Source organism: Gastrolobium bilobum, unplaced genomic scaffold (genome assembly GCF_033153095.1).
Source record: "Gastrolobium bilobum isolate Gb01-03AN ecotype WA unplaced genomic scaffold, APGP_CSIRO_Gbil_v1 utg8260, whole genome shotgun sequence".
NCBI classification, from domain to species: Eukaryota; Viridiplantae; Streptophyta; class Magnoliopsida; order Fabales; family Fabaceae; genus Gastrolobium; species Gastrolobium bilobum.
Window position 1 is genome coordinate 766311 of NW_026899532.1, and position 25929 is coordinate 792239.

The 25929-nt window shown below is 34.1% G+C and overlaps 3 protein-coding genes across 6 annotated transcripts; 2 read left to right on the forward strand and 1 right to left on the reverse strand.

Annotated features, from left to right (window-relative positions):
* The first annotated feature begins 3531 nt into the window (after window positions 1–3531).
* LOC133290995 (NAD(P)H-dependent 6'-deoxychalcone synthase) lies at window positions 3532–4741 on the forward strand. Its single transcript, XM_061489156.1, has 3 exons — window positions 3532–3851; window positions 3954–4197; window positions 4357–4741. Exons 1-3 carry the CDS (start codon window positions 3532–3534, stop codon window positions 4735–4737), a joined length of 945 nt encoding a protein of 314 aa, XP_061345140.1. The 3' UTR covers window positions 4738–4741.
* A 6946-nt stretch (window positions 4742–11687) lies between these two features.
* Window positions 11688–18224, reverse strand: LOC133291019 (nuclear pore complex protein NUP96). Of its 3 annotated transcripts, none has more exons than XM_061489192.1 (6): window positions 18166–18224; window positions 15003–17577; window positions 14207–14330; window positions 13102–13250; window positions 12479–12576; window positions 11688–12092 (listed from the first exon to the last, which is right to left on the reverse strand). In XM_061489192.1, the coding sequence occupies exons 2-6, from the start codon at window positions 17502–17504 to the stop codon at window positions 11897–11899; spliced, it is 3069 nt and encodes a 1022-aa protein (XP_061345176.1). In that variant the 5' UTR covers window positions 17505–17577; window positions 18166–18224; the 3' UTR covers window positions 11688–11896. The 3 variants fall into 3 exon arrangements, with proteins under 3 accessions (XP_061345176.1, XP_061345177.1, XP_061345175.1); XM_061489193.1 differs by having other exon boundaries at window positions 15003–17488; window positions 18166–18220; XM_061489191.1 differs by lacking the exon at window positions 18166–18224 and having other exon boundaries at window positions 15003–17614.
* Window positions 18225–20119: 1895 nt separating this feature from the next.
* On the forward strand, window positions 20120–25329 carry LOC133291006 (uncharacterized WD repeat-containing protein C17D11.16-like). 2 transcript variants are annotated; one of them, XM_061489172.1, is made up of 16 exons: window positions 20120–20311; window positions 20394–20572; window positions 20677–20756; window positions 20848–20943; window positions 21040–21163; window positions 21618–21676; window positions 21775–21840; window positions 22650–22720; window positions 22863–22959; window positions 23600–23674; window positions 23873–23971; window positions 24269–24412; window positions 24498–24527; window positions 24616–24678; window positions 24817–24894; window positions 24980–25329. In XM_061489172.1, the coding sequence occupies exons 1-16, from the start codon at window positions 20202–20204 to the stop codon at window positions 25058–25060; spliced, it is 1452 nt and encodes a 483-aa protein (XP_061345156.1). In that variant the 5' UTR covers window positions 20120–20201; the 3' UTR covers window positions 25061–25329. The 2 variants fall into 2 exon arrangements, with proteins under 2 accessions (XP_061345156.1, XP_061345157.1); XM_061489173.1 differs by having other exon boundaries at window positions 20400–20572.
* Window positions 25330–25929: the final 600 nt, after the last annotated feature.

The window sequence follows — 25929 nt, forward strand, 5'->3', positions numbered from 1 at the left end:
ATTAACTGCCTTCCGAGCTCTTATTTTTTTTATATCTTATGGGCTAATCGGATGCGGTTGTCTCCTTTAATAGGTTTGTTATTTGATTTCTAAAGAAGCCTTTTAATGAGTCCAAGCTTGTACACTTTTTAAAATAGATCAGTGACAGATTTAGAGATGGAATGTGCATTTTGGTCTCTAATTTCCTCACTAATAAAGACATAAAAAATTCCATCTCTATTAGTGAGGGATCTTGTTCCATTCCTAATAGAGACAGATTATTTTCCATCCGCATTTGAGATAGAAAGTGATCTATCTCTGTTAGAGATGAATTTTGAGACGGGTCATTTACTTTAGTCTCAAAATTTGTACCAAATAGAGACACAATATTTTTTTGTCTCAAATAGAGATGGAACACAATCCCTCACTGATAGAGATAAAATAATTCCATCTCTATCAATGATGGAATTGGAGACAGAATATGTATTTGCATATCTAATTCCGTCACTGCTAGAGAAGGAAAAAGTTTCATCGCTATTAATGAGGGATCTTGTTCCATCCCTAAGAGAGTCAGATTATTTTTTGTCCCTATTTGAGATGAAAAGTAACGTGTCTCTATTAGAGACGGATTTTGAGACAGGTCATTTACTTTCGTCTCAAAATTTGTCCCAAACAGAGACACATTACTTTTTGTCTCAAATAGGAGCAAAAAATAATCTATTTCTCTTAGGCATGGAACACGATCCTTGACTCATAGTGACCAAAAAATATTCGTGTCTATCAGTGACGGAATTAGAGATGAAAATAAATGTTCCGTCTCTAAATCTATCACTGATAGAAATGAAAAAATATGTCACTAAATTCCCTCACTAAATCCAAATGTATCCACTTAAGACTATCATTATTTTCTACATATTAAGTTCCGTCTCTAAATCTATCTCTATTAGAGATGAAAAACTAGTCGTCTCTATTTGGGACAGATTTAGAGACGAAACTATACCTATTAGAGAAGGATTGATTTTTCGTCTCTAAATCTGTCAATAACAGAGACAGAAATATTATCGTCTCTAATTCCCTCCTTATTTATGAGGGATTGTTATTCCCTATCTGAATTCGTCCCTTTTAGAGATGGATTTTTTTTCGTCTCTAAATTCCGTCTCTAATCCATGCTTTTTTAGTAGTGAGAAGAAATGAACCTCAAAGGGGACCCAAGGCCATAGACCAAAAATAATATGTCACTTACAAACTGTAAATGTAATTAATTACCTGATTTTAAGTAATCGGGAGACCTTTTTATTTTTTATTAACTCCTGCTGCCTGCATAGCTATATCAACAATTTACGTACGTGTTGAGAACAATTTTTCTAAGGAAAAAATTACTCTTATATTACATGTGATAACTTTTTCTTCTACACATTCTTCGATAACTGTGTCATTTTTATTTTTTATTTTTATTTTTCAGATGGTGAAGTCCACAAATTTGTATCTATGATATGAGATAACTTATCTCTTTTAAGACGAGATTAATAAAACTCTTTTTATAAATAGCAAGAGAGTTTAACATTTTAGCGAAAAAAGAAAGGGAGTTGTTCAAAAAGAATTAAAAAAAAAGAAGAAGATAAAAAGGCTTAAATTTTATTAGTGTTTAGTTGTCCTTGAAAAGAAAGTTAATGACTAACAGAAACGTTCAACCCCTTAGATTTGTTTTGGGTACATGTGTTCTTTAGATTTATTCCTGTTCCGTCAGCATTTCCTAATTTTTTTTTTTCATAAAAATATTTACATCTTAAAGCAGCTTCTTGAGAATAATAGATTAACAGCACCGTGAGAGTGAGTAGGTGGGGAAATAGATGTGATGTGTTAGTTAATAATAATATTATCATGTCACGTAAAAAATTATAATCATATTAATATAAAGATAAATAAATGGTGAATATAAATAAAAAAAAATAAAAAAATATTGAAAGGCGATCCATGTAATTAAAAATCGTAATAAAATAATGCAGCTAGCAAGGACCAAGCCTGTGTCCACTAGTGATTAAATTAATTGTATTGCAGCATTCACAAACAGACAAATCTGAATAACCCTTAACTTTACGCTTATCAATGCATGCCGCCTTCAAAATTGAACAACGATTCTCAACAACCACCACCACGTGCACATATCAACCTTAGCTAACCACATAAAATTGTCTATTACCCCAGTATTTTTTTTTTTTTTTTAACTAAGAATCGATATTCGAATGGGTTATTAAATATTTATGAGTTTTCAATTATTAAAATTATAAATATTTAATAACTTGTCCAATATTATTATTCATAAATATTTGAAAAAATATCAAGGACTTTTTTTTTATAAAATTAATATAAATTATTTTATTTTTTATTAAAATACATTTTACGTTGCATGTGCTTTTAAATAATGAATTTTATTTTTAGACTTTTTAAGTGTGAGATTAATTAGTATTCTTTAAGAACTATAAAATTCATATTAAATAACGTAAGGCATGGATGTAATCTGAGTAATGCAAGATAAATCTCATGACTAACTCACATTTTTTCTATAAACATATGTATTTAATATTACAAATGGGATCTAAGGGTTTTTTTTCCATTGAAAGTTGCCTCCTAACAGATGACTGATGAGTGATGACTTATTCCGCCTACGGACTTTGAATTTTATTTGATTCACGCCCATTTGGCCATACTTCAGTGCCTGAGTATAGCTACTACATATTGAACCCTATATAAAGTAACTTTTTTTCCCGAAATTTTCATTTTACCTATGCCAAATGTCCAAATAAATTTGATATATTTGTACATATAAACTGACTGTTCTAAAAAAATAAAAGTACTTGTCCTTTTATTGTTGTCACGTCTACGTACAACTGAATTCATTGCTTAATTAATCTTAGATATCTAATTATATTTAATTTTTATTTTAAACTTAAATGGAGTCATGGTCATTAATTGTTATACAGAATTGTGAAAGTAGATGGGGTGCATAAAACACTGAAGCAACCCCTTAGTTAGTAAGTCGGTTACAAAATTAAAAATTAAGAAAATTTCAAAATTAAAGAGTAGTTTTAAATAAGTTAATGTAATAAAATATTACTCATCCATCAAAGAAGTATGCTGAATATATTCATTACTAAATTCTGCAATCCATCTGCTCCATGTTATTATAAACAAACAAATTTTAAATATTTTTTTTCCGACTTGTTGAGATAGTCCAGCCCGCCACTGACTCACCAACTTTGATGTTAAGCATTATTCAGTAAAATAAGAAAATGGTGGTGGACGTGGTAGAACTCAACACAACCCCACCTAACCTCTATACTTATGATAACCCTGCAACTTTTCAATATTATACTGCGCAAACAATATCAATGTATGTACCAATCTTGTTGTATATAAAAAGGTTTGCAACCTCATCTTACTCATTCAGCCTCACCTCAAGGACTAATATATACTCTCTCAAGTCTAAACTTATTACTATCACTTTTGAATCTTTTGGCATCCAAACCCCAGCAAAGCAAAGCAAAGCAAACCATGGCTCCTATTGAAATCCCCACAGTGGTGCTTCCCAACACACCTAATCAACTGAGAGTGCCAGCGATTGGAATGGGGTCTGCCCCTGACTTCACATGCAAGAAAGACACTAAGGTTGCTATCATTGAGGCCATCAAGCAGGGTTACAGGCATTTTGATACTGCTGCTGCATATGGCTCAGAACAAGCTCTTGGAGAAGCTTTGAAGGAAGCAATTGACCTTGGTCTCGTGTCTCGTGAAGAGCTCTTTGTCACTTCCAAGCTTTGGGTCACCGACAATCATCCTCATCTCGTTGTTCCTGCTTTGCGCAAATCACTCCAGTGAGAACATATTATATAATATTGCTTTCATTTTCAATATGTGGTTTGCTTTTACATATATGGTTACTAAGATTAAGCTTCTGGTTTTGTTATTTTGTGTAGAACTCTTCAACTAGAGTACTTGGACCTGTATCTGATCCACTGGCCCCTCAGTTCTCAGCCTGGAAAGTTTTCATTTCCAATTCTTGTTGAGGATCTCTTGCCATTTGATGTGAAGGGTGTGTGGCAATCCATGGAAGAATGCCTCAAACTTGGACTCACCAGAGCTATTGGAGTCAGCAACTTCTCTGTCAAGAAGCTTCAAAATCTGCTTTCTGTTGCTACTATCCTTCCCGCAGTGAATCAAGTAATTAAACTAAGTCCATGAGTGTGTGTGTTTATGCATGTGTTGCTTTTTCCTTTTTCTCTTTCTGAATAAACTTGATGTTCTTTATATGAATGATCATGAAATTAATATATTAACTGAGATGAACTAATATATATATATATATATATATATATATAGGTGGAGATGAACCTTGCATGGCAACAGAAGAAACTGAGAGAGTTCTGCAGCGCAAATGGAATAGTATTAACAGCATTCTCACCTCTGAGGAAAGGTGCAGGAAGGGGACCCAATGAAGTTATGGAGAATGATATGCTCAAAGAGATTGCAGAAGCTCATGGCAAGTCAGTAGCACAGGTTAGTCTGAGATGGCTGTATGAACAAGGAGTCACTTTTGCGGCCAAGAGCTACGATAAGGAGAGGATGAATCAAAACCTTCAGATCTTTGACTGGGAATTGACAAAGGATGATCATCACAAAATAGATCAAATCAACCAAAACCGTTTAATCGGTGGACCAACCAAGCCCCCACTAAATGATCTCTGGGATGATGAGATATAAGTATTAAAATCATAGATGTTTGCCTCGAAATCCTTTTATATAATTTCTTGTTCTTTAAACTAAAATGTAGAGCTTTTGATGAGCTCTGTCCTTTTCTTCGAGGTATAAATAATTGAGTGTGCGTTTTATTTCACACAATTTCTTCTCCTCATTCTGTGTTATACTATACTATACCATTTAATCAAGGGACGTTCCCAACTAATAAAACAAACATACTATTTAGGCACATCTTTCATCTTTGACAATGTCTTTATTACTAACGCTTTCAAGGCCTGCACTAAACTGTTAAGACGTTGACAGATAAATAAATCATCAAAAATTAAGAATGTAAAATCTGTACAGATTCTATTCTAGCCCAATTAACAGAACGGTACTTCGGCCTTAATTTGTAGCTAGAATTATATTAAAAATAGTATACAATTATGTTCAGAATAAGGATTTTAGAAAGATATGATTGGAGAATGGTACTTCGGCCCAATTTATGGAATCATGTAATGAAAGATATGATTGGAGATTTTAGAAAGATTTCATGAAAGATCTTGTAAGGAATTAAAAGATATGATTTCTTCGTTATAAAAAGGCTGGCATATTCACATAGAAATGAGCTTTTCGATGAATCAAGAGTGAATATTACTCAAAAAGAGGAGAGAGAAACACATTCTTCATGCTTTGGAGCATTAGGAGCGAGTGGAACTAAGATAGCGCTGGAAGAATTGAAGATTCAACTGGCATCACTCCAATGGAGTTTGAAGAATTTTCTTTACTTTCTATTGTTTTTAATTTCATTATGCTAGGCTAAGATTAATATGTAGTTAGGGGCAGATGAACCCCTTTGGAATCTTTCTGCTATGAGTTAATTCTTTATTTGAATTATTCTCTTTTCATAATTGCATGATTTTATCTTTCCTTAATGCTTTCTATGAGCTTGATCCGTGTAGAATGATATAGGGTAATTGCATGACAATAGGAATGTTGGTGTGAAAACCCTAAATTGATAATCTCGTCATAATCATTGTGATATAGGAATATACATAGGGCACTTGTGCAATCTTAAGATTCTTGAACTTAATGCATGTGTTTTTGTAGAATAATTGGGGAACTAGAGTTCTTACAAGATCACGTAGATTTAGGGTAATAAGGGATTGTGCCCTAATTAACTTAGAAAGAATTGTTTGGTATTATTTAATGAGCAGTTTGATAATTGTTTTACTCATAACAATAAGAGGATAATTGGGGAAATCAAACCCTAACTACGAGCGTTCTTGATAGTTAAACAACTCATCTCTTTAATTGTTTTTTAATTTTGAATTTGCAGGTTATTGATTGTTCTTGATTTTCTTTCTTTTCATATCAAATTGATTGTCCAACTAAATCGTTGTTAGCAAACTAGTGCTTGAAATCCAATCCTCGTGGGAACGATCTCATACTCACATACACTTTTATTACTTTTACGATCGGTGCACTTGCTGAAGTCGCAACACGTCCCTATACCATATCTGTACAAATAGAATATATCATTTCCACATAATGATAAAGGGACCCCCTATAATCACTAATTATAAAAATGACTAAAAAATTAAAGAGATTTTTTTCTCCTTATCAACTGGACCTTGTTGCATGGGCAACAAACATGCATGAACCATTTCCTAAAGTATATATTCAAATAACTCAAAATCTCGAAAATTACATAATTATAAAATATAACTATAGATAATTTTGTCTAGATAATTTTATCTAAAGTTTATGTTGAAATATTTTTTCCTTCAAATTAACCTATTTATGTCACTCTAATTTCCAAAGTAAACAACAGCATATGATTTCTTTTTGTCTAGCCCAAGATATGCGGTGGACAACTTGCGAATTTTACCCATTTCACATCAATGTGATGATGTTATATTGAGAAAAAGACGGAGTTATGAAGCGTAATAATCACGCCCCGTCGCCCACCTTGAAAGATTAATAAAAGTATTACACTTGAAAGTGCCCAAAGTGGCACAGAGCTCTATATGCTATGATTTCGATGGGCATTATCTTGAATATAATATCAGTTGAGTAAACTAGACTCGCAAGTTTTATTCAATGGAAAATAGGGAGCAAACCAAACTAACAAGACCACATGGACTGGTTTACAAGAGGACAGTCGTGAGTTAAGAGTGTCTACACTACACACGGCATATCGCTAACAAATTCCAGACTCTGCAAGTAGATAAAAATATAAAATGTAGCAGCTAGTAAATAGGAATATTTAATTTACCTCGGAAATGAGAGCTGCCGAAGAAAGAAAATATCAAATGTCATGAGAGCAAGATAAGTGGACATAAATAAATAAAAACTACACTAGTATAGTCTCGTCTAGAGTATAGACATTTATAACTCCTGCCGTCAAGAAAAAAAATATTTATAACTCATGATTAAACTTTAATATTATTCAGTGTTTAGTATGATATTGTATAAGATAATATTCTCCAATATTGAAATGATAAATTGGTTCTTGAAAATCATACTTGTAAGCAATATTAATATATCAACTCCTTATCAGGCTTAATCCACCACTTCTATGCATGATTAAGTTATACATCATTTTGATGTATAAAAGGATACTGCTGTATAAGCTTATACTATACGATGATCACACCAAACAACTGAAAATGTCATAACGTATAGTATAAGCTTATACTATCAGATCTTATACATCACACCAAACATGCCGTTAATAAAAAGCTCAAAGAATTAACTATTAAAACAATATATACATCATAAGCGGGTAGTTAAGTTGCTTCCTAGCACATTTTTTTTTTTAATTATGAAGAATATCTGTAAACCCTTATTGAAATTTATAGTATGTTATGACTTTGAATGCTAGAATATTTTCTCTTCTTAAACTTTACGTCACCAAAAAAATAAAATAAAAAAGTATTTTTTAAACAATTATATTCATTAGAATGGATATAGAATTATGCATATTCTTTTTACCATGTATTATATTTTTGTTGAATTGATGAAGTGTTCTCTAATTATGTAATAATAACAATTGATTGTTTCTCTATCATCCCAATTAATGAATCATTCTAATAATTTCTTAAAATTAAGCTGATCTCTAAAATATCAATTTGATTTCCAAAGAACTAGTAACATTCAGTAACTAAGGGTATGTTTGAATTCTGTTTTTAAAAATAGTTTTTTAGTTTCCAAAAAAAAAAAACTCGTTTGATAAGTTCCATTTTATAAAAATAATTCTAAAAATTATAATTATTTATAGTTTTTAGTATTAAATTTAGAGAAAATATTTAAAATATTTTTATTATGTATTTTGATTTTTAACTTTGAAAACAAAAAAAATAATAAAAAATACCTATTTCATTAATTATTCTACAAAATAATTTAAAAAAAAGGGGACAATCAAACATAACCGAAGTATTTAGTTAAAATTGTTACATATTGATAGAAGACAAGCCTTTGTGTCATAAAAGATCCATAAGAGAAAAAAACGAAACATAGAACTTGCTCTGCATCAGTGTATATAAATGGGTGATTCAAGGCTCCTCCACACCAAGCACACCCTCTTGGTTTATTGCAGAAGAAAGGAGCATCCCGACAAAACTCTGGAACTACAAGAACTATCATCAATTTCGAGTCAGAATGTGAATGACAATAACGCCAATCTTGTTGTTGTAATTTTGGGAATAGTTTTCGCAAACAGTAATAAGCAAAGCATAACAAGAAAGATTAAAGAAAGCATAAAGACGCAATACACTAGTATTTTACAGATTCAGAAACTCAGTGTTAGTGAGTTTTCTACGTCCTGGGGCCTAAAGAAGGTTAAACGCCATATGATATTACTCTATCTACAAATCAAGTTCAGAACCAGAGTTTACAATATACAATTTCAAGTATACAAAATTAAAGCATATGAAGAAACTAAACACGAAAACAGATCAACAAGAAATACAATCTTGAAACAACACATCAAGACTATGAATCAGAACCAAATGGTTAAAGAGGACTTCCCAATCTTTGAGCCAGCAAAGGAATCGTAGTTCCTTTCACACGATCTCCAAGCTGATCAACATCAGCTTCACCGATCTTCCTCACAAGGTTGAGCTTCCACTCTTTGATCGTCGATCAGAAAAGTACACCGATCAATAGAACCGTCTTGTTGAGATGAACAAGTTTCTCCAAATCACCATAGATCAAATCTCAGTGTATCACTCATTATTCTCAGAATGATTTCACTCACAAACCCTAACAAACAGCTTTGTTCGAGAGAGTTCTTTTCGATGGTAGCAAATCAGAAAAATATCACGTTATCACCACTGTGTTATCAGCTGAAGGTTAAGTGCCTCATTTGCCTTCACAAAGTAAAATGACAACGTTTTACTTGTGTTGCAAAATGGGCCTCAGCCTTTCAATTGGGCCAGTAACATAAAACAACAAAACTGAAAGAGCCCAATAGCAAAACAAAGGAGATTAACATCTATGTTTATGAAATACGTATAACACTTCTCTGTGCTAATGTTGTTACCACTTGTCAAGAACCACTACGTCCATCTGATGACTATGTGCAAGATTCAGTTTCTGCCTCAAGTTTTCTCCATTCAGGGTCCGAATATTGCATTGCATGCTATGTGTCTCATCCTCCATGTCAAATGGGAATGGCAGCGCCAGCGAGGCTCCTATGAGTACTACCCATCAAGATACTCTGCAAGAACGTGCACTTTCTGATAGTTCATTGCAAGAACCCCACAATGGATCGGTTTCCCATAATTCAAGGTCCAGTTTTCTTGTTTACCGCAGGAGACCAAAGTTTAAAGTATATATAAGAAAGAAAAGGAAAGGCCATGCTGCTAATGGCAAAGCCATGCAAGTATGCAACAGAAGCAAGAATCTAAATATAAGGATAAGGTACATTGAAATCTTCCAAATGTACTTAGTATGGATTAACTTTCCTGTTTTCTTAGTCCACTAGCTAACAGCACTGGCAAAGAATGTTCCGTGTGCTTCATATAGCACAATTCCTTAGTCACTGAGCGTGCATGACAACCTTTTCGGAATCAATTCTTTTTTAATTTCTGTTTTCGGGAACAGAAATGGATAGAAAATTCGTTTGGTAAAATCGGTTTATTTTTTTGTTCCTGGAATGAACCGGTTTAATTTTTGTGCTCCGAAAAAAAAATCAAAAAATTTCTGTTTTTTTGTTCCCGAGCACAAAATGATAAACACTTATCCCTCTTAATCACTCTCTACCTCTACCATCATCACCACCACCATCATACCACTAGTGTCGTCGTCACCACCCCTCACCACCACCACAACTGCCGCCGAAGCCGCCACCACCACCACCATTATCACCATCACCATTACCGCCATCAACCATCACCACCATCATCGCAACCACTATCGTTACCGCCACCATCGCCATCACACGCAACTGCCACCACCCTCATCGCCATCATTACCACCACCACGACGTCACTACTACCATCACCACCACGTCACCAACCACCACTACTATTGCCGCAACCATTACCGTCATCACCACCATTGTCGCCGTCGCCACCACCAACCACCACCACCATCGTCACAGCCATTTCTGTCACCATCACCATCATCGCCACCATTACACCACCCCCGCCGCTACCATCACCACGCCACCGCCACCACCACTGTCACCTACCACCACCGTCACAGTCACTGCCACCACGACCACCATGATGCCTTCACAACCACTACCACCATGCCACTACTACCATTGTTGCCGCCACCAACCACCATACCCACCACCATTGTCCCAACCACTGTCGTCACCTCCACCACCATCATCCCCACCACTATCGCCGCCGCCGCCGCCACCGCCACCATTACCACCGCCATCGTCGCATCCACTGCCGTCACAACCACCACCACCACAACCACACCATATGGAAAGGAAAGTGATGATCCAAATTTTTTTATATTTAATAGGAATTATTTTTTATTATATTATTTGTTATGTTATCAAACACAATTCTCATTCTCGGAATAAAAATAGAATATGTTATCAAACACATTTTTTTTCTCAGAAACTGTTCCAAGGCACAGAAATAGAAAAGAATTGTTTTTTTTTCCAGAAATAGTGCTAGAGAATAAAATGGTTGTTATGCACACCCTGAGCGTCTGAGAAACAAAGAAGATGTTTCTCATTGGTACTTCGTGTTTTTTCTATTTTTATGTTTATTTTTTTTAAAATTATAAGTTCAACAATTGATTTCATGATTTTGCTTCACTCGTCTTACTTTGAGAAACCAGCATCGCACCATTTTGAATTGTGACACATGTATAATCACTGCGTAATGTACAAGAATATGCATTGAATTTTCCAAATGCATTGTTTTGTAAAATATATTTTTAATATTCAATATGTTTGGTTACTTGTATTATTTAATTTACTAAAGTATATAATTTTGATCTACTTTTAGTATATAAGTGAACCATTTAATACTATTTATTTAAAACATAAATTTTTTTATTAGACGTGAACAACCATATTTGTTGTGTTAGTGATTTTTTTTTAAATAATAAGTAAAAAGTTTTATACCATAATAAATTAAAATCGAACCATTACCTGAAGAAATAAGGTAACGCTTGACCGCAATATGGTCAACAATGTAATACATGTTGATATTAAACAATGTAGTATTTGTATAACAAAAAAAAAAACAAAAAACAATGTAGCATTCAAACATTTGGCATTTTTAGATAATTACATGCATTTTAGGGTCAGTTAAGCTAAATAGATGACATGCATTTTAATTTGTAAGACATTACCATATAGTTTTATAATTCATTCGCTATAATGAACATCTACCATTTGACACGTGTAAAGATTTTCCTTACAATGGAACGGGAGTTGTAATTTAGAACTTCCAATTCATTCAATTGCAAAACTCAATTCCCAATTATCAAGTCTTGTATCAATTCAGTCCGTTAACAGGCAAAATTAATGAATGTTATCAATTATAATCACATTTAGCAGCATCTCATACTTATCATACAAGACCAATTATAAAGAAACGCGCAAATTACATGGAGCATTTGCAGATCAAAATCCTGCCCAGCAAACACATTGAAGTTCTATTCAGATTTCATTTTAAAATCTGACAGTAAATGGCAGATTGTGGAATTACGTAGCAATCTCTGAGAGAAAGCTGGTAAATAGATACACTGCATCCTGCAAGTGACCAGAGCGCAGGTCTTCCGGAATGGGAGCACTGAAAGCAGTGTCAAAGCAGCTAAACTGCTCATCACGGTTAGCACCCTCGCCTACAGCAGATAACAGCAAATCACATATCTCGCTTGCCATTTTTGAATACACCACCCTGCAAAATAAACAGTGAACGTGAATATAGCATTTAAAATTTCTACAAATGGATGACGCATCACATTGGACCAACTAATGAATAACTACATGTCAAAAGATACAGGCGCTGGATTTATTGGACTAAAAATATTGGTTTCACAGTTGTTGCTAAACTGCAAAACGATTGATTCAATAAAAATAGCAAGTAAACTGTAAATATAGTATTGTATTATCACGTTTTGTTCCCTCCTCTTAACAAGTGCCATGCCCAAAGAAGAAATGGTTTTAGAAATGTATCTAAGCCAACCTGCAAGATCAGAATACGAGCTATAGAACCTAAAAAGAAGGTCAACAAGCAGTTACTGCAAACATTTTTCCTGGCACGGCAAAGTACACAATATGTACCTTGCATCAACAGGTAATCTGCAACCCCAAACAGCCAAGGATTCGTTTAGCTGACTGACAAAATCCTGACAAGCAGCATTTTTACTTGGAAGAGAATCCTGAAAAAGGAAATCACATGATTTTAAGCAATTAAAATAAAAAGGAGTAATGTAGTAATATTTAAAAACCGTACAGAGTGCACTTTCCTGATCTAGCAAATAAGCACTACAAAATGCTACTAGAAAATATGTCATGGTTGTCAAGCATTTCCATAACAAGATTTTTGTTGCATGAAGCATACCACATAAAGAAATGCAACTGTTACCTAACTTCATAAAGCATATTCTTAAGCCTAATACATGATTATCTCATGTAAAGGTTGCAACAATTAGAGACATTTTAAATAATTGTCAAACAGGCATTAGTGTCTTCTGCACTACTACCTGTGCGGTTGTGCCCCCAAAATATTATCACATGGAATGAGAAATTCATAATGTTGCATTTCCATGTTTCTGGATCAGGTTCAAACTTGTTCAAGTTTGAGTCACACTCCACAATCAACTATAAACCATATGCGACAAGAGAAATCATTGATTACATAAATACTGATAAAAGAAATGATCCTTTTTCACAAGTTCACATACCAATTCAGTCATGGCATTGGCATCTCCCTGAAGTGAGTTTCTCATCAAATAAAATGAAATATAAATTCCAGCTCCCAACTCCCAGTTCTCAATTTCAGATTTATGGTCCTCCATGGAAGTTGCAATCCTCCATATCTCAGTGTGTTTGGCTGAACAAGACATTAAAGATGTTACTTAATGATTCACTTATATAGAATTAAGAAGTTAAAAATCTAGTAATTTTTCTGCTGTTGGAAATAAAGACGTATTAATAAAAGAATTTTCAGCAATTTAAAGTGCTTATGATGTTCTTCGAGCCATGGGACGAAAAAATGGCACATTGGAATTGTCGTCCAATCTATAGATAAAGAAGTTATATATCTTCAAGTAGAAACAATTTTACTTCTTGAAGTGTTTAGAAAAGAAGATTTTTTGAATTTAATCAATCAACAAATCATTTAAGAAGATCTAATAAGCCTATAAAAGGGCCTGCTATGTGCAAAATGAGATACTGCATATATTTTCACATGAATATGATTCCAAGGATTTCCCTTATTGTCCGATTAATTCCATAACATCTAGGTTACGTACTGAGACAATAACCTGGCCCCTCGTCAAGTCAGAAATTACACAACTAAAAACAGGAGATATTCTGCAGTTAGGTACTTATGTACAGCAGCCACCCAATATAATTTATCTTTTCTATTCAATATATTTCATTATATTGAATAGAAAATTTTAGTGACTTTGATCCTCAGTGTTGGTTAACTTAATTTGAAATACTAGTGTTTTTACAGTCCAAGCCTTAGTTGCTGAAGCTTCTTTACAGTGTAACATTTAGTTAGTATGGAAAATAATACAACATAAGTTGGAGTATCATTCTGTCCAATTAAGAAATGAAGAACTATCAACGCGATAACTACTACCTAATGAGTATTTGTGAGAGAAGCTCAAATATTCTCAGCAAAATCTAGCTCATGTAAAATTCACAAAAATTGTAAAAAACATGCATTAGTCAAAACAATAGCACCGAAGAAATTTTCCGAAGGTCACTTAATACAGCATGGGTCTTTTATAAGCATTTAATGGTATTTTTTTTACCAAGCAATATACACAAACGACTTACCTTGCAAGAATAACCTATGAGCAACAGAAGTTATAAAAATGGTATGAGCTTTCTGCCAATTTGCACACTGAAGAAATTGCTCAAGTGCTTTTGAAAGATCCCCATTATAATTATAATATATTGCCTGAACCACGACAACAAAATTATTAAAACAACTATAAGAGTTTCTTAATGAAAAAATCAGAACTTCAAGCATTTGCACAACCCATTAATCAGTGAAGAACATCAGGACAACAAATTAGTACAGCTTTAGTTAGAAATTGATCATAATGAATGCCCCTATGAATCTCATAAGATTTTTTTTCTTTAAACATATAATTCTCAAATGTTTTAAAACTCAAGCCAAGTGAAAACATCATTTACATACTGAATTCATAGTAGCACCAGAATATACACAGTGTTTGGATTTTTTTCATTAATGGACAAGAGCACAAGAGGACATGGACTTAAAAAAAGGAAAGGGAAGGAATGAAACTACGATTCTGCTTGTTTGGAAGATTAATATAGGAATTGAACGAAATGGTGGAACTCCATTACTTTTTGAGTTCCCCCATTCCAACCTAATTCTGGGGGAGCAAAATCTGCATCTTTGAGGGGGAATGGTCCCCCATCTGTTCTATTCCCTTCCTATCTATTTTTAATCTCTCAAACAAGGGAACTTATTCCCCTTCCCCTCATTACTTATCATTCCAAAAAGGGGTACTGCAACAAATTATGCACGTTATTGATATTCTTCTTTTATCAAAAAAGAGAAAAAGAAGAAATAAATAAATAAATAAATAAATATGATGCATACCAAAGCCTCATGCATCCATTGTGTGGGAATGCCTAAATCCTCAATGAACTGATGTTGAGATTCATCTGAACTCCAAGTTTCACAGTATTGGAACAATATTTCCCGAATCAGATTTACATGAAGATATGGATAATCTTCACGAAGGGGCATGTGAAGGACCACATATATGGCCCAATGACATTTCCCTATGCACAACAGCTGAGACACAAATGCCATGTCTAGAATATGAAGATCATTAGAATTGATAACACCCACAGCTTCCAGGACTGCACGTTGGTGCCAGATCATATGATAATCAAGTGGATCACGTGTTGAAGAGAAGGCACTAAACATAGACTTCAGAAAGCTGAATTCTGTCTCTTCACTACCATGAAGAAGCATGAGATAAAATGAAATGTCAAAGTGTTTATACACGTTCCAACTGCTAGCCTCCTCTGAAGTTCCTTCATCAATATAAAGTGGAACAGGATATGGAGCTGTTCCCTCATCAAGAAAATGTTTGTAAGTCTGGAAAGCAATGGGTAATGAAGTGTCAGGTGGTAGTTTGTACCACATTAATAAACCTAAGAACCTCCTCCAATCAATTTTGACATCATGCAATGCATCGTGAATATTTCCTGCAAGCAATTCATAAAGTCTCAATCTGTCCTCTTCAATGAAACTAAAATCCAGCCCTTTATTTCTCCAAACATCAAGTTGCCTCGCAATATCAGAGCGATTCACAGTAGAACCACCAGCCTGACTTAACAAACAAGCCAACCTCACATCTCCTTTGGACACAGCCAGCTGCACTGCTTCATCCAGTTTCCTCCCAGTCAGAAGTACAAAAATATGTTGTAGATAATGAGCGTCATTTAGAGAGCTAATTTGATTTTGAACATGATAGGAAACACTCTCACGCAACCAATAACTGAACTCTGCCCTCCTCACAAGAGGGAGTGCTTCTTGGTCAACATCTTGACAAACTTCTTTTAAATCCTGCATCATATCTTCCTCATTGTCAGCAGCCAATGATTCTACCTGAACCTTTGGTTCTCTATCAGAAAAAAGAACTCTAATTAACTCCCAGGACATTACTTGGTGTGTCAAACCCAAGCGAGCAGAGGAAGATAACCCAGGAACACTCGATTGCCTCTCAATAATACCACAGTACTGACAGGAAATCTTTGACAGGGTTGTACGATTAGCTTCAAGCTTTTGAAGTCTCAACTTGCAGGGACCAATTTCAACTTCTTTCATCACATGGTTTATTCCTTTGTGAAAATTTAAGGAAGAAATCAAAGCACAGTCAACAAGTTCCTCACTCACCTTTTTATTTTCATCCCTAACCAGATTGTCAAAAGCAACTTTCTCCAAATTGACAACAGATGATAATAGCTTGCGCTCACCACCACTTCCAACAGGTGCACCAGAATGTACAAGAATGCCATTTGGTCCCCACCCAACTCGAAATGACTTACCCATAAACAGACCAGCATCAACTATATTGTGAGCGTAGTTTCCAGTTACTGGAGTTTCATGCTTGAGGTCTAGCTTAAAACCTTGTGCTTTTGTTGTCCTAAGAGGCACGCCCTTGTGTTGCGGAACCATTAAAATGGCCCCATGAGAATTTGAATCAAAATTCCCATGTTTATACTCAAGTAATGGAAATGGAGTTTTTCGAGCAACTGGTGGAGTAGATCTATGGGTCGTTGTCTGAGCAGAACTTTGTAAAGGCCTCACATGTTCCTTACCAGAAGATGACTTGTGACTTATATCCTCTATCTCTTCATCATCAGGAAACATCAATAATCTCATTTCTCTCATTTTAACAGGATCAAGCCTAAGATGAGCCGGAAGAGAATGAGAAAGCTCAATTTCATTGGTATTTGTTGGTGATTCTTTCTCAACATCATGTATCTCAGCATCATCCATAGTGATGTCTTCTTCATCATCTTCACCAAACCCAAATCTACTGAAGTGTTCAACTAAGAATTTCCACTCACCAGTTACTCGATCAAAGGAAATAAATTGTGCTCCTTGTCTCTCTGTACTTTGTTTTAACTTTTTCACCAAAACATTTTCTTGCCACTCCTTAGACTTGAATGGTCCACTGTCTAGTAACAAAACAACTTCAGCTGCCTTGTTAAGGCCCTCACCAGCTGTAGGCTTATCATTTTCATCACTGTATACAACTATCTCATGCCTATGAAACTTGACAATTTCATCTAGATGTAACCCTCTGACATCAGTTTTATTAAGATACCTGACATATCCATAACCAAATCTTCCAACAGTGAAATCAGGAACACGGCTGCAATAACCGGGGTCAAGGAGTTCCTGGGCCACTAATTCCTTCAGAGATGGTTTGGTATAGTAACAGGGTGAGTGCAACATTGGTAAGGAAGCTTCAATCTCCGTCATGATCTCATTGGATGGAGTAATGCAGCTTTTATAAACCTTTCTTTTCTTGCAAGTATGCACAATGCATGAATCAGAAATGCCTCCTGCATCACATTCCATCACACAGCCAGTTCAAAAGTGACATGTTGCGTTTTGAACATTGAAATTTCAACTCAATTCCCCGAAACAATCTCTAAAACAATATAAAAAGAAAGAAAGAAAGATTAAGTACAGAGGCTTGGAAGGTGAAACGGATATTGCATCTTATTTTAGGAAAACATTACGAATCAAGCTACTGATAGCAACAAATTATGAATTATACAGGGTTTATACCTATCTCTGAACTTAATTAAAAAATGACACATGCGAAATGAACAACTAAATTTGCAACATAGCTACACTATACAACACATGTATCTATTTTTAATGAATTGTACGATTATCGGATAAGTTTTAGTTTAAGAATACGAAAACTATAAATTAATTGATGGAAGAGTTATCCGAATCGACTTCACTTAAAGCACGGCATAGCATAGAGAAGTGAAAAATAAAAAATAATAAAAAAATAAAAAAATTAGTAGAAATGGAATGAAGATACAATTTGCAAAGATATAAAACCAAATCCTTAACTAATACACTAAAGTAGCGTGATAGTGAACTTGCTGCGTAAATAAGAAAGAAATCAAGAAACGAAGCACAGTGAAGTCGTTTAACATTAAGATTCAACAGAATATACACACACACACACAGAGAGAGAGAGAGAGAGAGAGAGGAAACTCACAGTGACAGGAGCTGGAAGCAGTGACGGAGCTGGTGAGACCAAGAGCGGAAAAAGGAACGAGCGGAGGTTTAGGGAATTGGGAAGGAAAATTTTCGAGGCTGAAGTTGGGCTATTGGGCCCAATTGTAACACTTTATAGACGAGCCCAAGCCGAGAATTTTTTTTTGTTTTTGTCATTTTGTTATAATTATTATGGGAAGAGTGTTTGTCATTTTAAATGACAGAAAGTTATGTCATTTTAAGAGAGATACAGACACAGAAAATTTGAATTTTAAATTAAAAAAAACAACCCACTTTCTCTCTCCCATGATTCCCGTTTTTCTGTGTCTATCTCTCTCCTAAAATGACATAACTTATTTCATTTAAAATGACAAACACAAACCCTATTATTATGGGGTTTGAGGCTCTCATGCAACATGAACACTTTCTCTTCTCCCTCATACAGTAAATCATGCTGGGACCCACCGTGTATTTTTTTAAAACATAATAAAAAAATTAAACAATTTTTTTTCTGTGACTATTGCATACGAACACACTTCTCGTGTGAAAGGAGAAGTGTTTTTCCCAATTATTATTCCTTGAACCTTTTGTTTTTTAAATAGGATATTGTAACAATCAATATTACTACCGATCAATTTCATTATTAGATCGATTATGTTGATCCAACTGTTATATTTATTTTCATCTCTTTTATGAATATGATTCCCCATATTTAATGTGAAAGCATTGAATATGAGAAATCATAACTATACAAATGCGAAAATAAATATAAAGTATTAAATATGGAGAATAATAATCATACAAAGATGGAAATAAATGTAACTGTTAGATCAACATAATCGATCTAACAGTGAAATTGATTGATAGCAACATTGACAGTAACACTAATTAGTTGTTACAATATCCTTCCCTATTATTTTTTAGAATACTTCGTTGAAATATGGTGATTACGAATGTAAATAAGCTGGGTCAAGCAAAATCTAAAAAAATATTTTGAGCTTGACTTGGCTCATTAACCCGATACAAGCTAAATTCTAGACTTGATTTGACTTATTTATTTATAAAATATTAGAATCTATTTGGTGTGATTTAAAGCCTGATAGTATAAGCTTATACTATACGATATGACATTTTTAGTTATTTGGTGTGACTATCGTATAGTATAAGCTTATACAACAGAGTCCCTTAATACATCAAAATAATGTATAACTTAATCAGGCCTAAGGGAGTTGGATAAGGCCTGATAAGAGATTGATGTATTAATATTACTAACCAGTGCAATTATCAACAATTAATATATTATTTAATATATTAAAAATAAATTTTCACTATATTAATTTTGAAAATATTAAAGTTTTTTATTTTTATAAAAAATAATATATATATATATATATATGTATTTTGTTATCCTAATTAATACTGATCAATAGATTTTTTATAAAAATTAATATAATATGACATATTTAGAAGAACTATATAATTTTTTTATTAAAAGGTATTTTTGTAAAAGATATTTTTTTATCCTATCTAATATTATGCGATGCATTATTAAATACTGAATAATATTATCTTATACAATACATTAACTTATATAATATCATGCCAAATATTAGATAGTATTAAAATTTAATCAAACCTTATATTATCAAATCAGATTAAAGCTTATATTATCAAATCTTATAATAATATCCTATACTGTAGACGAAACTTATAAAGCTTTTAGCCTGATAACCCGCCCCAATAACTTTTAGCCCGATTCTCTTTTGTCATATGTTAACTACAGGATCAACCCGTTTGTAAACGGGCATTGGGTTGTTGGGTTGAGATTCATAACCCAACATGTCAACTTGGGCCGGGTTATTCGTACTGACCCATCTGGTCAGACCCGTTTTGGCTTTGGTTTAAGAAGGGTTCTTCTTCTTCTTCTTAACCCTCTTTCAACTGTGTGCTGACAGCGCTCACCACCGCTTGCAACACATTGCATTGTGTCCAGTTAGTTATCTCTCAATTTCGTTCGGCGCTTTGCTTTGGTGCAGAATGATTTCAGCAATTTCGTGGATACCGAAAGGGGTTTCAAAGCCAGAACCCCATGTGGCGGAACCTCCTTCAAAGGAAGATATTGAAGAATTCATCACCACCCACAGAAGGTGCTTTTCCATCTTCTAATACCAAAAATCTTATTTATCAATTATTATTCACAAATAACGTCCCTTTTCGTTTATAAAATAGAGACAGTGAGAACGAAGATGATGATGATGTGGATGCTGATGCCAACAAACACAGCGATGAAATTGCCCAAGCATTAACCGTAGCAGACGCAATTGGCAAAGCATCCACAGAAAAATCTGATGATATAACCCTTGGCTTGGAGGAACTTCGCATGGAAGAATACGATGATGAGGATGAAGGTATCTTCAACTCTTTCTCTTCATGTGTCTGTCTTCCGCCTTGTGTATGCTCAACACTGTATTCATGTTCCTTTATCAATTTATGGATAATTTGCAAATATCAGGATTTGAATTATTCAGTTCGGGGATTGGTGATCTTTATTATCCAAGTAACGAGTTGGATCCATATATCAAAGATAAAAAAGTAAGTTCCAATACTTGCTTTTTATTGTTCCGCTTCTTTCCTTGCCCTTTTGATTCTTAAACTAGAACTTTATTTGTTTTTCATTATTTAGGATGATGATTCTGAAGAACTTGAAGACATGATAATTAATCCAGCTGATTCTGTCATTGTCTGCGCACGTAATGAAGATAATGTCAGTTTTCTTGAGGTAAGCAAATTGTTAGTTATGAAGAGATATATTATACACCACCTTTGGCCCTATCCAAAAAGTAGACTTGTGAGTCATGTCTTTCTGCACTGGCAGGTTTGGATAATAGAGGACACCAACTCTAGCGACATGAACATGTATATTCACCATGATATCATAATTCCAGCATTTCCACTCTGCACAGCTTGGCTTGATTGCCCCCTTAAAGGAGGAGAAAGAGGTAGATACATCTGGCATGTATATTTGTGTTCATCTAGTTGATTGATTGTTTAGTGCAATTGGGCTTTTCTCCCCCTCCCCCTCTTCACAAGTATATAAAGCTGCTCTTGGAAATATAAAATTTTCAGGAGAAACTTGTAAAATGTCTTCATGATATGCTCTGATAATTTCTACATTCATTTGAGTATGTCAGAAACATGAAAAATTCATATTTCTCCCAGGTAAAGCCAAAAAATTATAATTAAGTAACAATTCCTTAGACAATAGAGAGATTAATATGTGCTGGTAGTCAAAGCTTATATAATGTAGACCATAAAAGATTTCTTGAAAGGTTTGGTAATTGTTTCTATATTTGGATTACCTAAAATTGCCACCATTTTTAGCAATTTATGCTCAAAATTTGACTTGCTTTGCTTAAGTCTTATTATATTAATATAATTTCATTATGATCACAGGGAATTTCTTAGCTGTTGGTTCAATGGAACCTTCCATAGAAATTTGGGACCTTGATGTTGTAAGTGTATTTACACATATAAATCTCAGTGCCTGTCTGAAATTTACAAAATTTGAGGCCTTTTTGCAGAATAACTTTTAATTTTCCTTTGCTCTCAGATTGATGAGGTACAACCATGTGTGGTTTTAGGTGGCATTGCAGAGAAAAAGAAAAAGGGAAAAAAGGTTTGTTCTCCATTTTTGTTAATTTCAATCCCCTTAGAATTATGTGGTTACCTCTTTCATTCTCAAATGCAACATGCGTAATTATGATTTATTTATAGAAGTTGCATGTGTTGTGCTTTTTGAAATTTTAAATGCAGTATCTTGCCAATCACTGTTGATAGTTCCAAGTCTTAGACCCATTAGTTATGAAATTGTTTGGTGAATGGGGATACATGGTTGAGCAATTGAATGCCATGCCTCTCTTTCTCTCCACACACGCACACTCACGCAGACGCACGTGCACGCACGCACACGCACTTACTTTGTACTTAAATAAAAAATTTTAGCCTAGTTTTTCCTAAGATTTTGGTCATCCTTTATCTTAAATCTTTATAACTACCTTTATACTTTTTTTATGAAACTAAATCATTCACCTAAGTTCAAGTACATTTTGGTCCAGTCAGCATTCTGAGTTTATCACACTTCATTGTTTATATCTATTGGTAATTTCTGAATTTTGTAACTTCAATTTTTTTATTGTGAATATCATTACATGTAGCTGAAAATATAGATGTCTTATCCATATGGGGATGATTGCTCGTACAATTTGATTAGACTTTATATTTTTAGACACAGACTTTCTTATTTTAGACACCATGCATGTTGTCCAAGATAGATTGACTAACTGAAAAGAGATCTTCATTATTTTCTTTAACCGTTTTAGAAGAAAACAATATATATATATATGTGGCCATTTCTTTTGATTAAATTCGATTTCAAGCTGTCATATGAATCCTCTTTTACTGATTCTGCAAATTGTTTTGTGGTAGAAATCAATCAAATACAAAGATGGCAGTCACACTGACTCCGTACTTGGTCTTGCTTGGAACAAAGAGTACAGGTTTGTTAAATTTAAAACAGGATTCTGCTTTTATTTCCTCCACTGGATGCTTCTTGGAACCTAAGGGTTTCATTTATTAAATTTTTTTGAACCCTACACATCTATTGACATCCATCTTTAAAAAAATAAATAAAAAATACAGGAATATACTTGCAAGTGCCAGTGCTGATAATCGAGTGAAGATTTGGGATGTGGTTGCTGGGAAGTGTGATATTACAATGGAGCATCACTCGAAGGAGGCAAGGATTTAGCTATTGTGTAATTATTTTTTATTGTGAGCTCATTTTATTGATGAATTGGATTTTTTCTTCATATCCTCGTGTTTTTTTGTTTTTTTTGGAACTATTAAATAAGTAGAACTTTGGAAACAGATTTGCAAATTGTTAGATTGAGATGACCTTTACTATGCAATTATGAACCAAGATGGAAAAGTTGTGGTATTTAATCATTATGTTCAAATTTAAATGTTTTATTAAGTACAAATATGTAAATGTTGTAAACAAGTTTATAAGTCTTTCTTGGGGCTTTGTTGAGCAAAGCTCCACATTGTTTATAAGGGGAAAATTTTCACCTTTTCTTCCTTAATCAAATTATTAAATGCAATAATTTATATTTTTTGTCAGTTACTGATTTAAATTAAAAGGGGGCGAACCGGAGCAGTGGTAAAACTGTTCCTTCATGACTGAAAGGTCATGGGTTCGAATCCAGGAAACAGCCTCTTTGCAATTATACAAGGGTAAGGCTGCGTACAAGGATTTCCTCCACCCCACACTCGCTAGTCGGGTTTAACGGGGAGTGGTTTTTACTGATTTAAATTATTGGAGTCAATACATTTCTGGATGTTTTTCAAATTTATCTCTTGTCTATCTATCCTCACAGGTTCAAGCAGTTGCTTGGAATTATCATGCACCACAGGTTCTTCTTAGTGGATCGTTTGATCATACGGTTGTCTTGGTAATGATGCAATGTTCCTTGGTTACTCTGCTTTTTTGTATTTTGTTCTGGCATTGATTACTTATCATGTGGTATTATCCATATGCTCCAAGAGACATTTCCTTTGAAAACAAATATATGTGAACTTTGAAAGCCTTCACTCTTTTGTTTAAATATTCATTTAGTTATCTAATTTTTTAATGCTATTATACTTTGCAGAAGGATGGTAGGATGCCATCACATTCTGGCTTTAAGTGGTCAGTCACAGCTGATGTAGAGAGCTTGGCATGGGACCCGCACACTGAGCACTCTTTTGTGGTGTGTTATGGTTATTTCTAAGGGCCTAAGTACTAACATTTTTTTTTTTCATTTTTCTGATAAAAAAACACTAGCATTATTTTTTTTTATCTTTTTTTGATAAAAGGGTAGCTAACATTCTTTTAGCTACTACCTTCCTAGTATTTTGTTTTTATTTTGATTATTTAATGTATGTTAAATAAAAAGGGGTTTTGGGGGAGGGGGCTGGTTCTTTTTCTATCGGGTGAATTCTGAATTTTGATTTCTTGGATGCATGGGTATATTAGTTCACTAATAATGATTTAATTGTCCTGTTAGGTGAGTCTTGAAGATGGTGTTGTAAATTGTTTTGATGTTCGGACTGCCAAGTCTGATTCCACATCTGAGCTGAGTCCTACGTTTACACTCCATGCACATGACAAAGCTGTTACCGCACTATCCTATAATCTTTCAGTACCTAATGTACGTATCTTCAACATTTTGGTGAGAAAATAAGCTTATTATGTACTTTAGTTTAACCCTGCTCTGTTGACATGACTTCGTGCAGCTTCTTGCTACTGGTTCCACGGATAAAACGGTAATATTGAAGTTAATTTGTTATTTTCCTGGATACCGTATCCTGCAGATTGGGATTCATCTCGTTTGACTGGTGTTGTTTGTTGCAGGTAAAGCTTTGGGATTTATCGAACAATCAACCATCTTGTGTAGCATCTAAAACTCCGAAAGTGGTAAGTTCCTCCCCCCCCCCTCCCCCTCCCCCTCCCCCTCCCCCTCCGCCTCTTGCTCTTCTTCGTATATGTCTAATTGGAAACTATTCTATGGATCATGATGCCTTGTTAAACTGACACTTATGCTGTGTTTGTTAGGGGGCTGTCTTTTCTATTTCTTTCTCAGAGGACAACCCCTTCTTGTTGGCTATAGGAGGCTCAAAGGGCAAATTGGAAGTAAGTGAAAAGGGTCAACGAACTTTTACTTTTGTATTCTTGATAGTTCTCTCTGAAATTGACTGTTGTAACTAATAATTTGTAGGTATGGGACACGTTGTCTGATTCTGGCATCTCTCGTAGATATGAGAACTACAACAAGAATAGAACTCAATCTGGGTCTTGATATAATATTGTTCTAGTTTTCCTTCCCTCCCTTGCCCTTAAAAGAAAATGTTTGGACTGATAACTGCTCAACTGCGAACAAGTTGTGTTGCATGTATCAAAATTTTGGAACTCACTGCACACGTCTACCCTTACCGTTTGTACTCGAGAGATATTTGGTTTCTGTTCCTATATAATGTCCTTCAGTGCTTCTTGTAGTTTAGGAGTATTTAAATTGTAAAAGTAGTTGTGAAATAGTTTGAAAGGATATCTTAAGGATGGATTGATACAGTTTGATTCTGAGTTCTTCATTATTCTTGTATTTAGCATCCTAACAAGTTTTCAAAGAAACTTCTTTAAAAATATGTTCTTTGGTTCGGATCATGGATCGTTTTAATATTTATTTTCACCGTTGTAGCGCAATTACGTTTTTAGTGCGTGTCAAACCTGTTTGATGAGTGATGACAATGCCAAGCTTGTCCTCTTTTTTGCTAGTTTGATCTAGCAAGTTTTGCAATCATGGGAGCATGTCTAAATGTTGGTTAAAGCGTAGAAGTAATTATCACCTAGAATCAAGGTGCTTATTAGGGTCCCTCTTTTTTCATATTCTAGGAGAATTTTTTCTCCTATTATAGACACAAGATGTAATGGGCTTCATCACCTATTAAAAATAAAAAAAATAAAAAAAAATGTTGCACACATTTCGATGTCTCACTAGTAAAAAAAAAAAACTTCTATAACATAAGAATTCTTTTCCCCTACTTATTATCACCTAATATATTTATAAATTTTTGATGAATCAATTAATTCGATCCGTGCTAGAGTGATAAAGTTTTTCCTACAAAATTTCAAACATAACAGCGTTCTATTTCGAGATCATTGGTTATTTTG

Coding starts and splice junctions, on each gene's coding strand:
- LOC133290995 (XM_061489156.1), top strand. CDS start 3,532: ATGGCTCCTATTGAAATCCCCACAGTGGTGCTTCCCAACACACCTAAT. Junction 3,852..3,953: donor GCTTTGCGCAAATCACTCCA/GTGAGAACATAT, acceptor TATTTTGTGTAG/AACTCTTCAACTAGAGTACT. Junction 4,198..4,356: donor TCCTTCCCGCAGTGAATCAA/GTAATTAAACTA, acceptor ATATATATATAG/GTGGAGATGAACCTTGCATG.
- LOC133291019 (XM_061489192.1), bottom strand. CDS start 17,504: ATGGAATGTGATGCAGGAGGCATTTCTGATTCATGCATTGTGCATACT. Junction 14,331..15,002: donor AATGGATGCATGAGGCTTTG/GTATGCATCATA, acceptor GTCGTGGTTCAG/GCAATATATTATAATTATAA. Junction 13,251..14,206: donor TCATAGGTTATTCTTGCAAG/GTAAGTCGTTTG, acceptor TGTCTTGTTCAG/CCAAACACACTGAGATATGG.
- LOC133291006 (XM_061489172.1), top strand. CDS start 20,202: ATGATTTCAGCAATTTCGTGGATACCGAAAGGGGTTTCAAAGCCAGAA. Junction 20,573..20,676: donor ATACGATGATGAGGATGAAG/GTATCTTCAACT, acceptor TGCAAATATCAG/GATTTGAATTATTCAGTTCG. Junction 22,960..23,599: donor TGGAGCATCACTCGAAGGAG/GCAAGGATTTAG, acceptor CTATCCTCACAG/GTTCAAGCAGTTGCTTGGAA.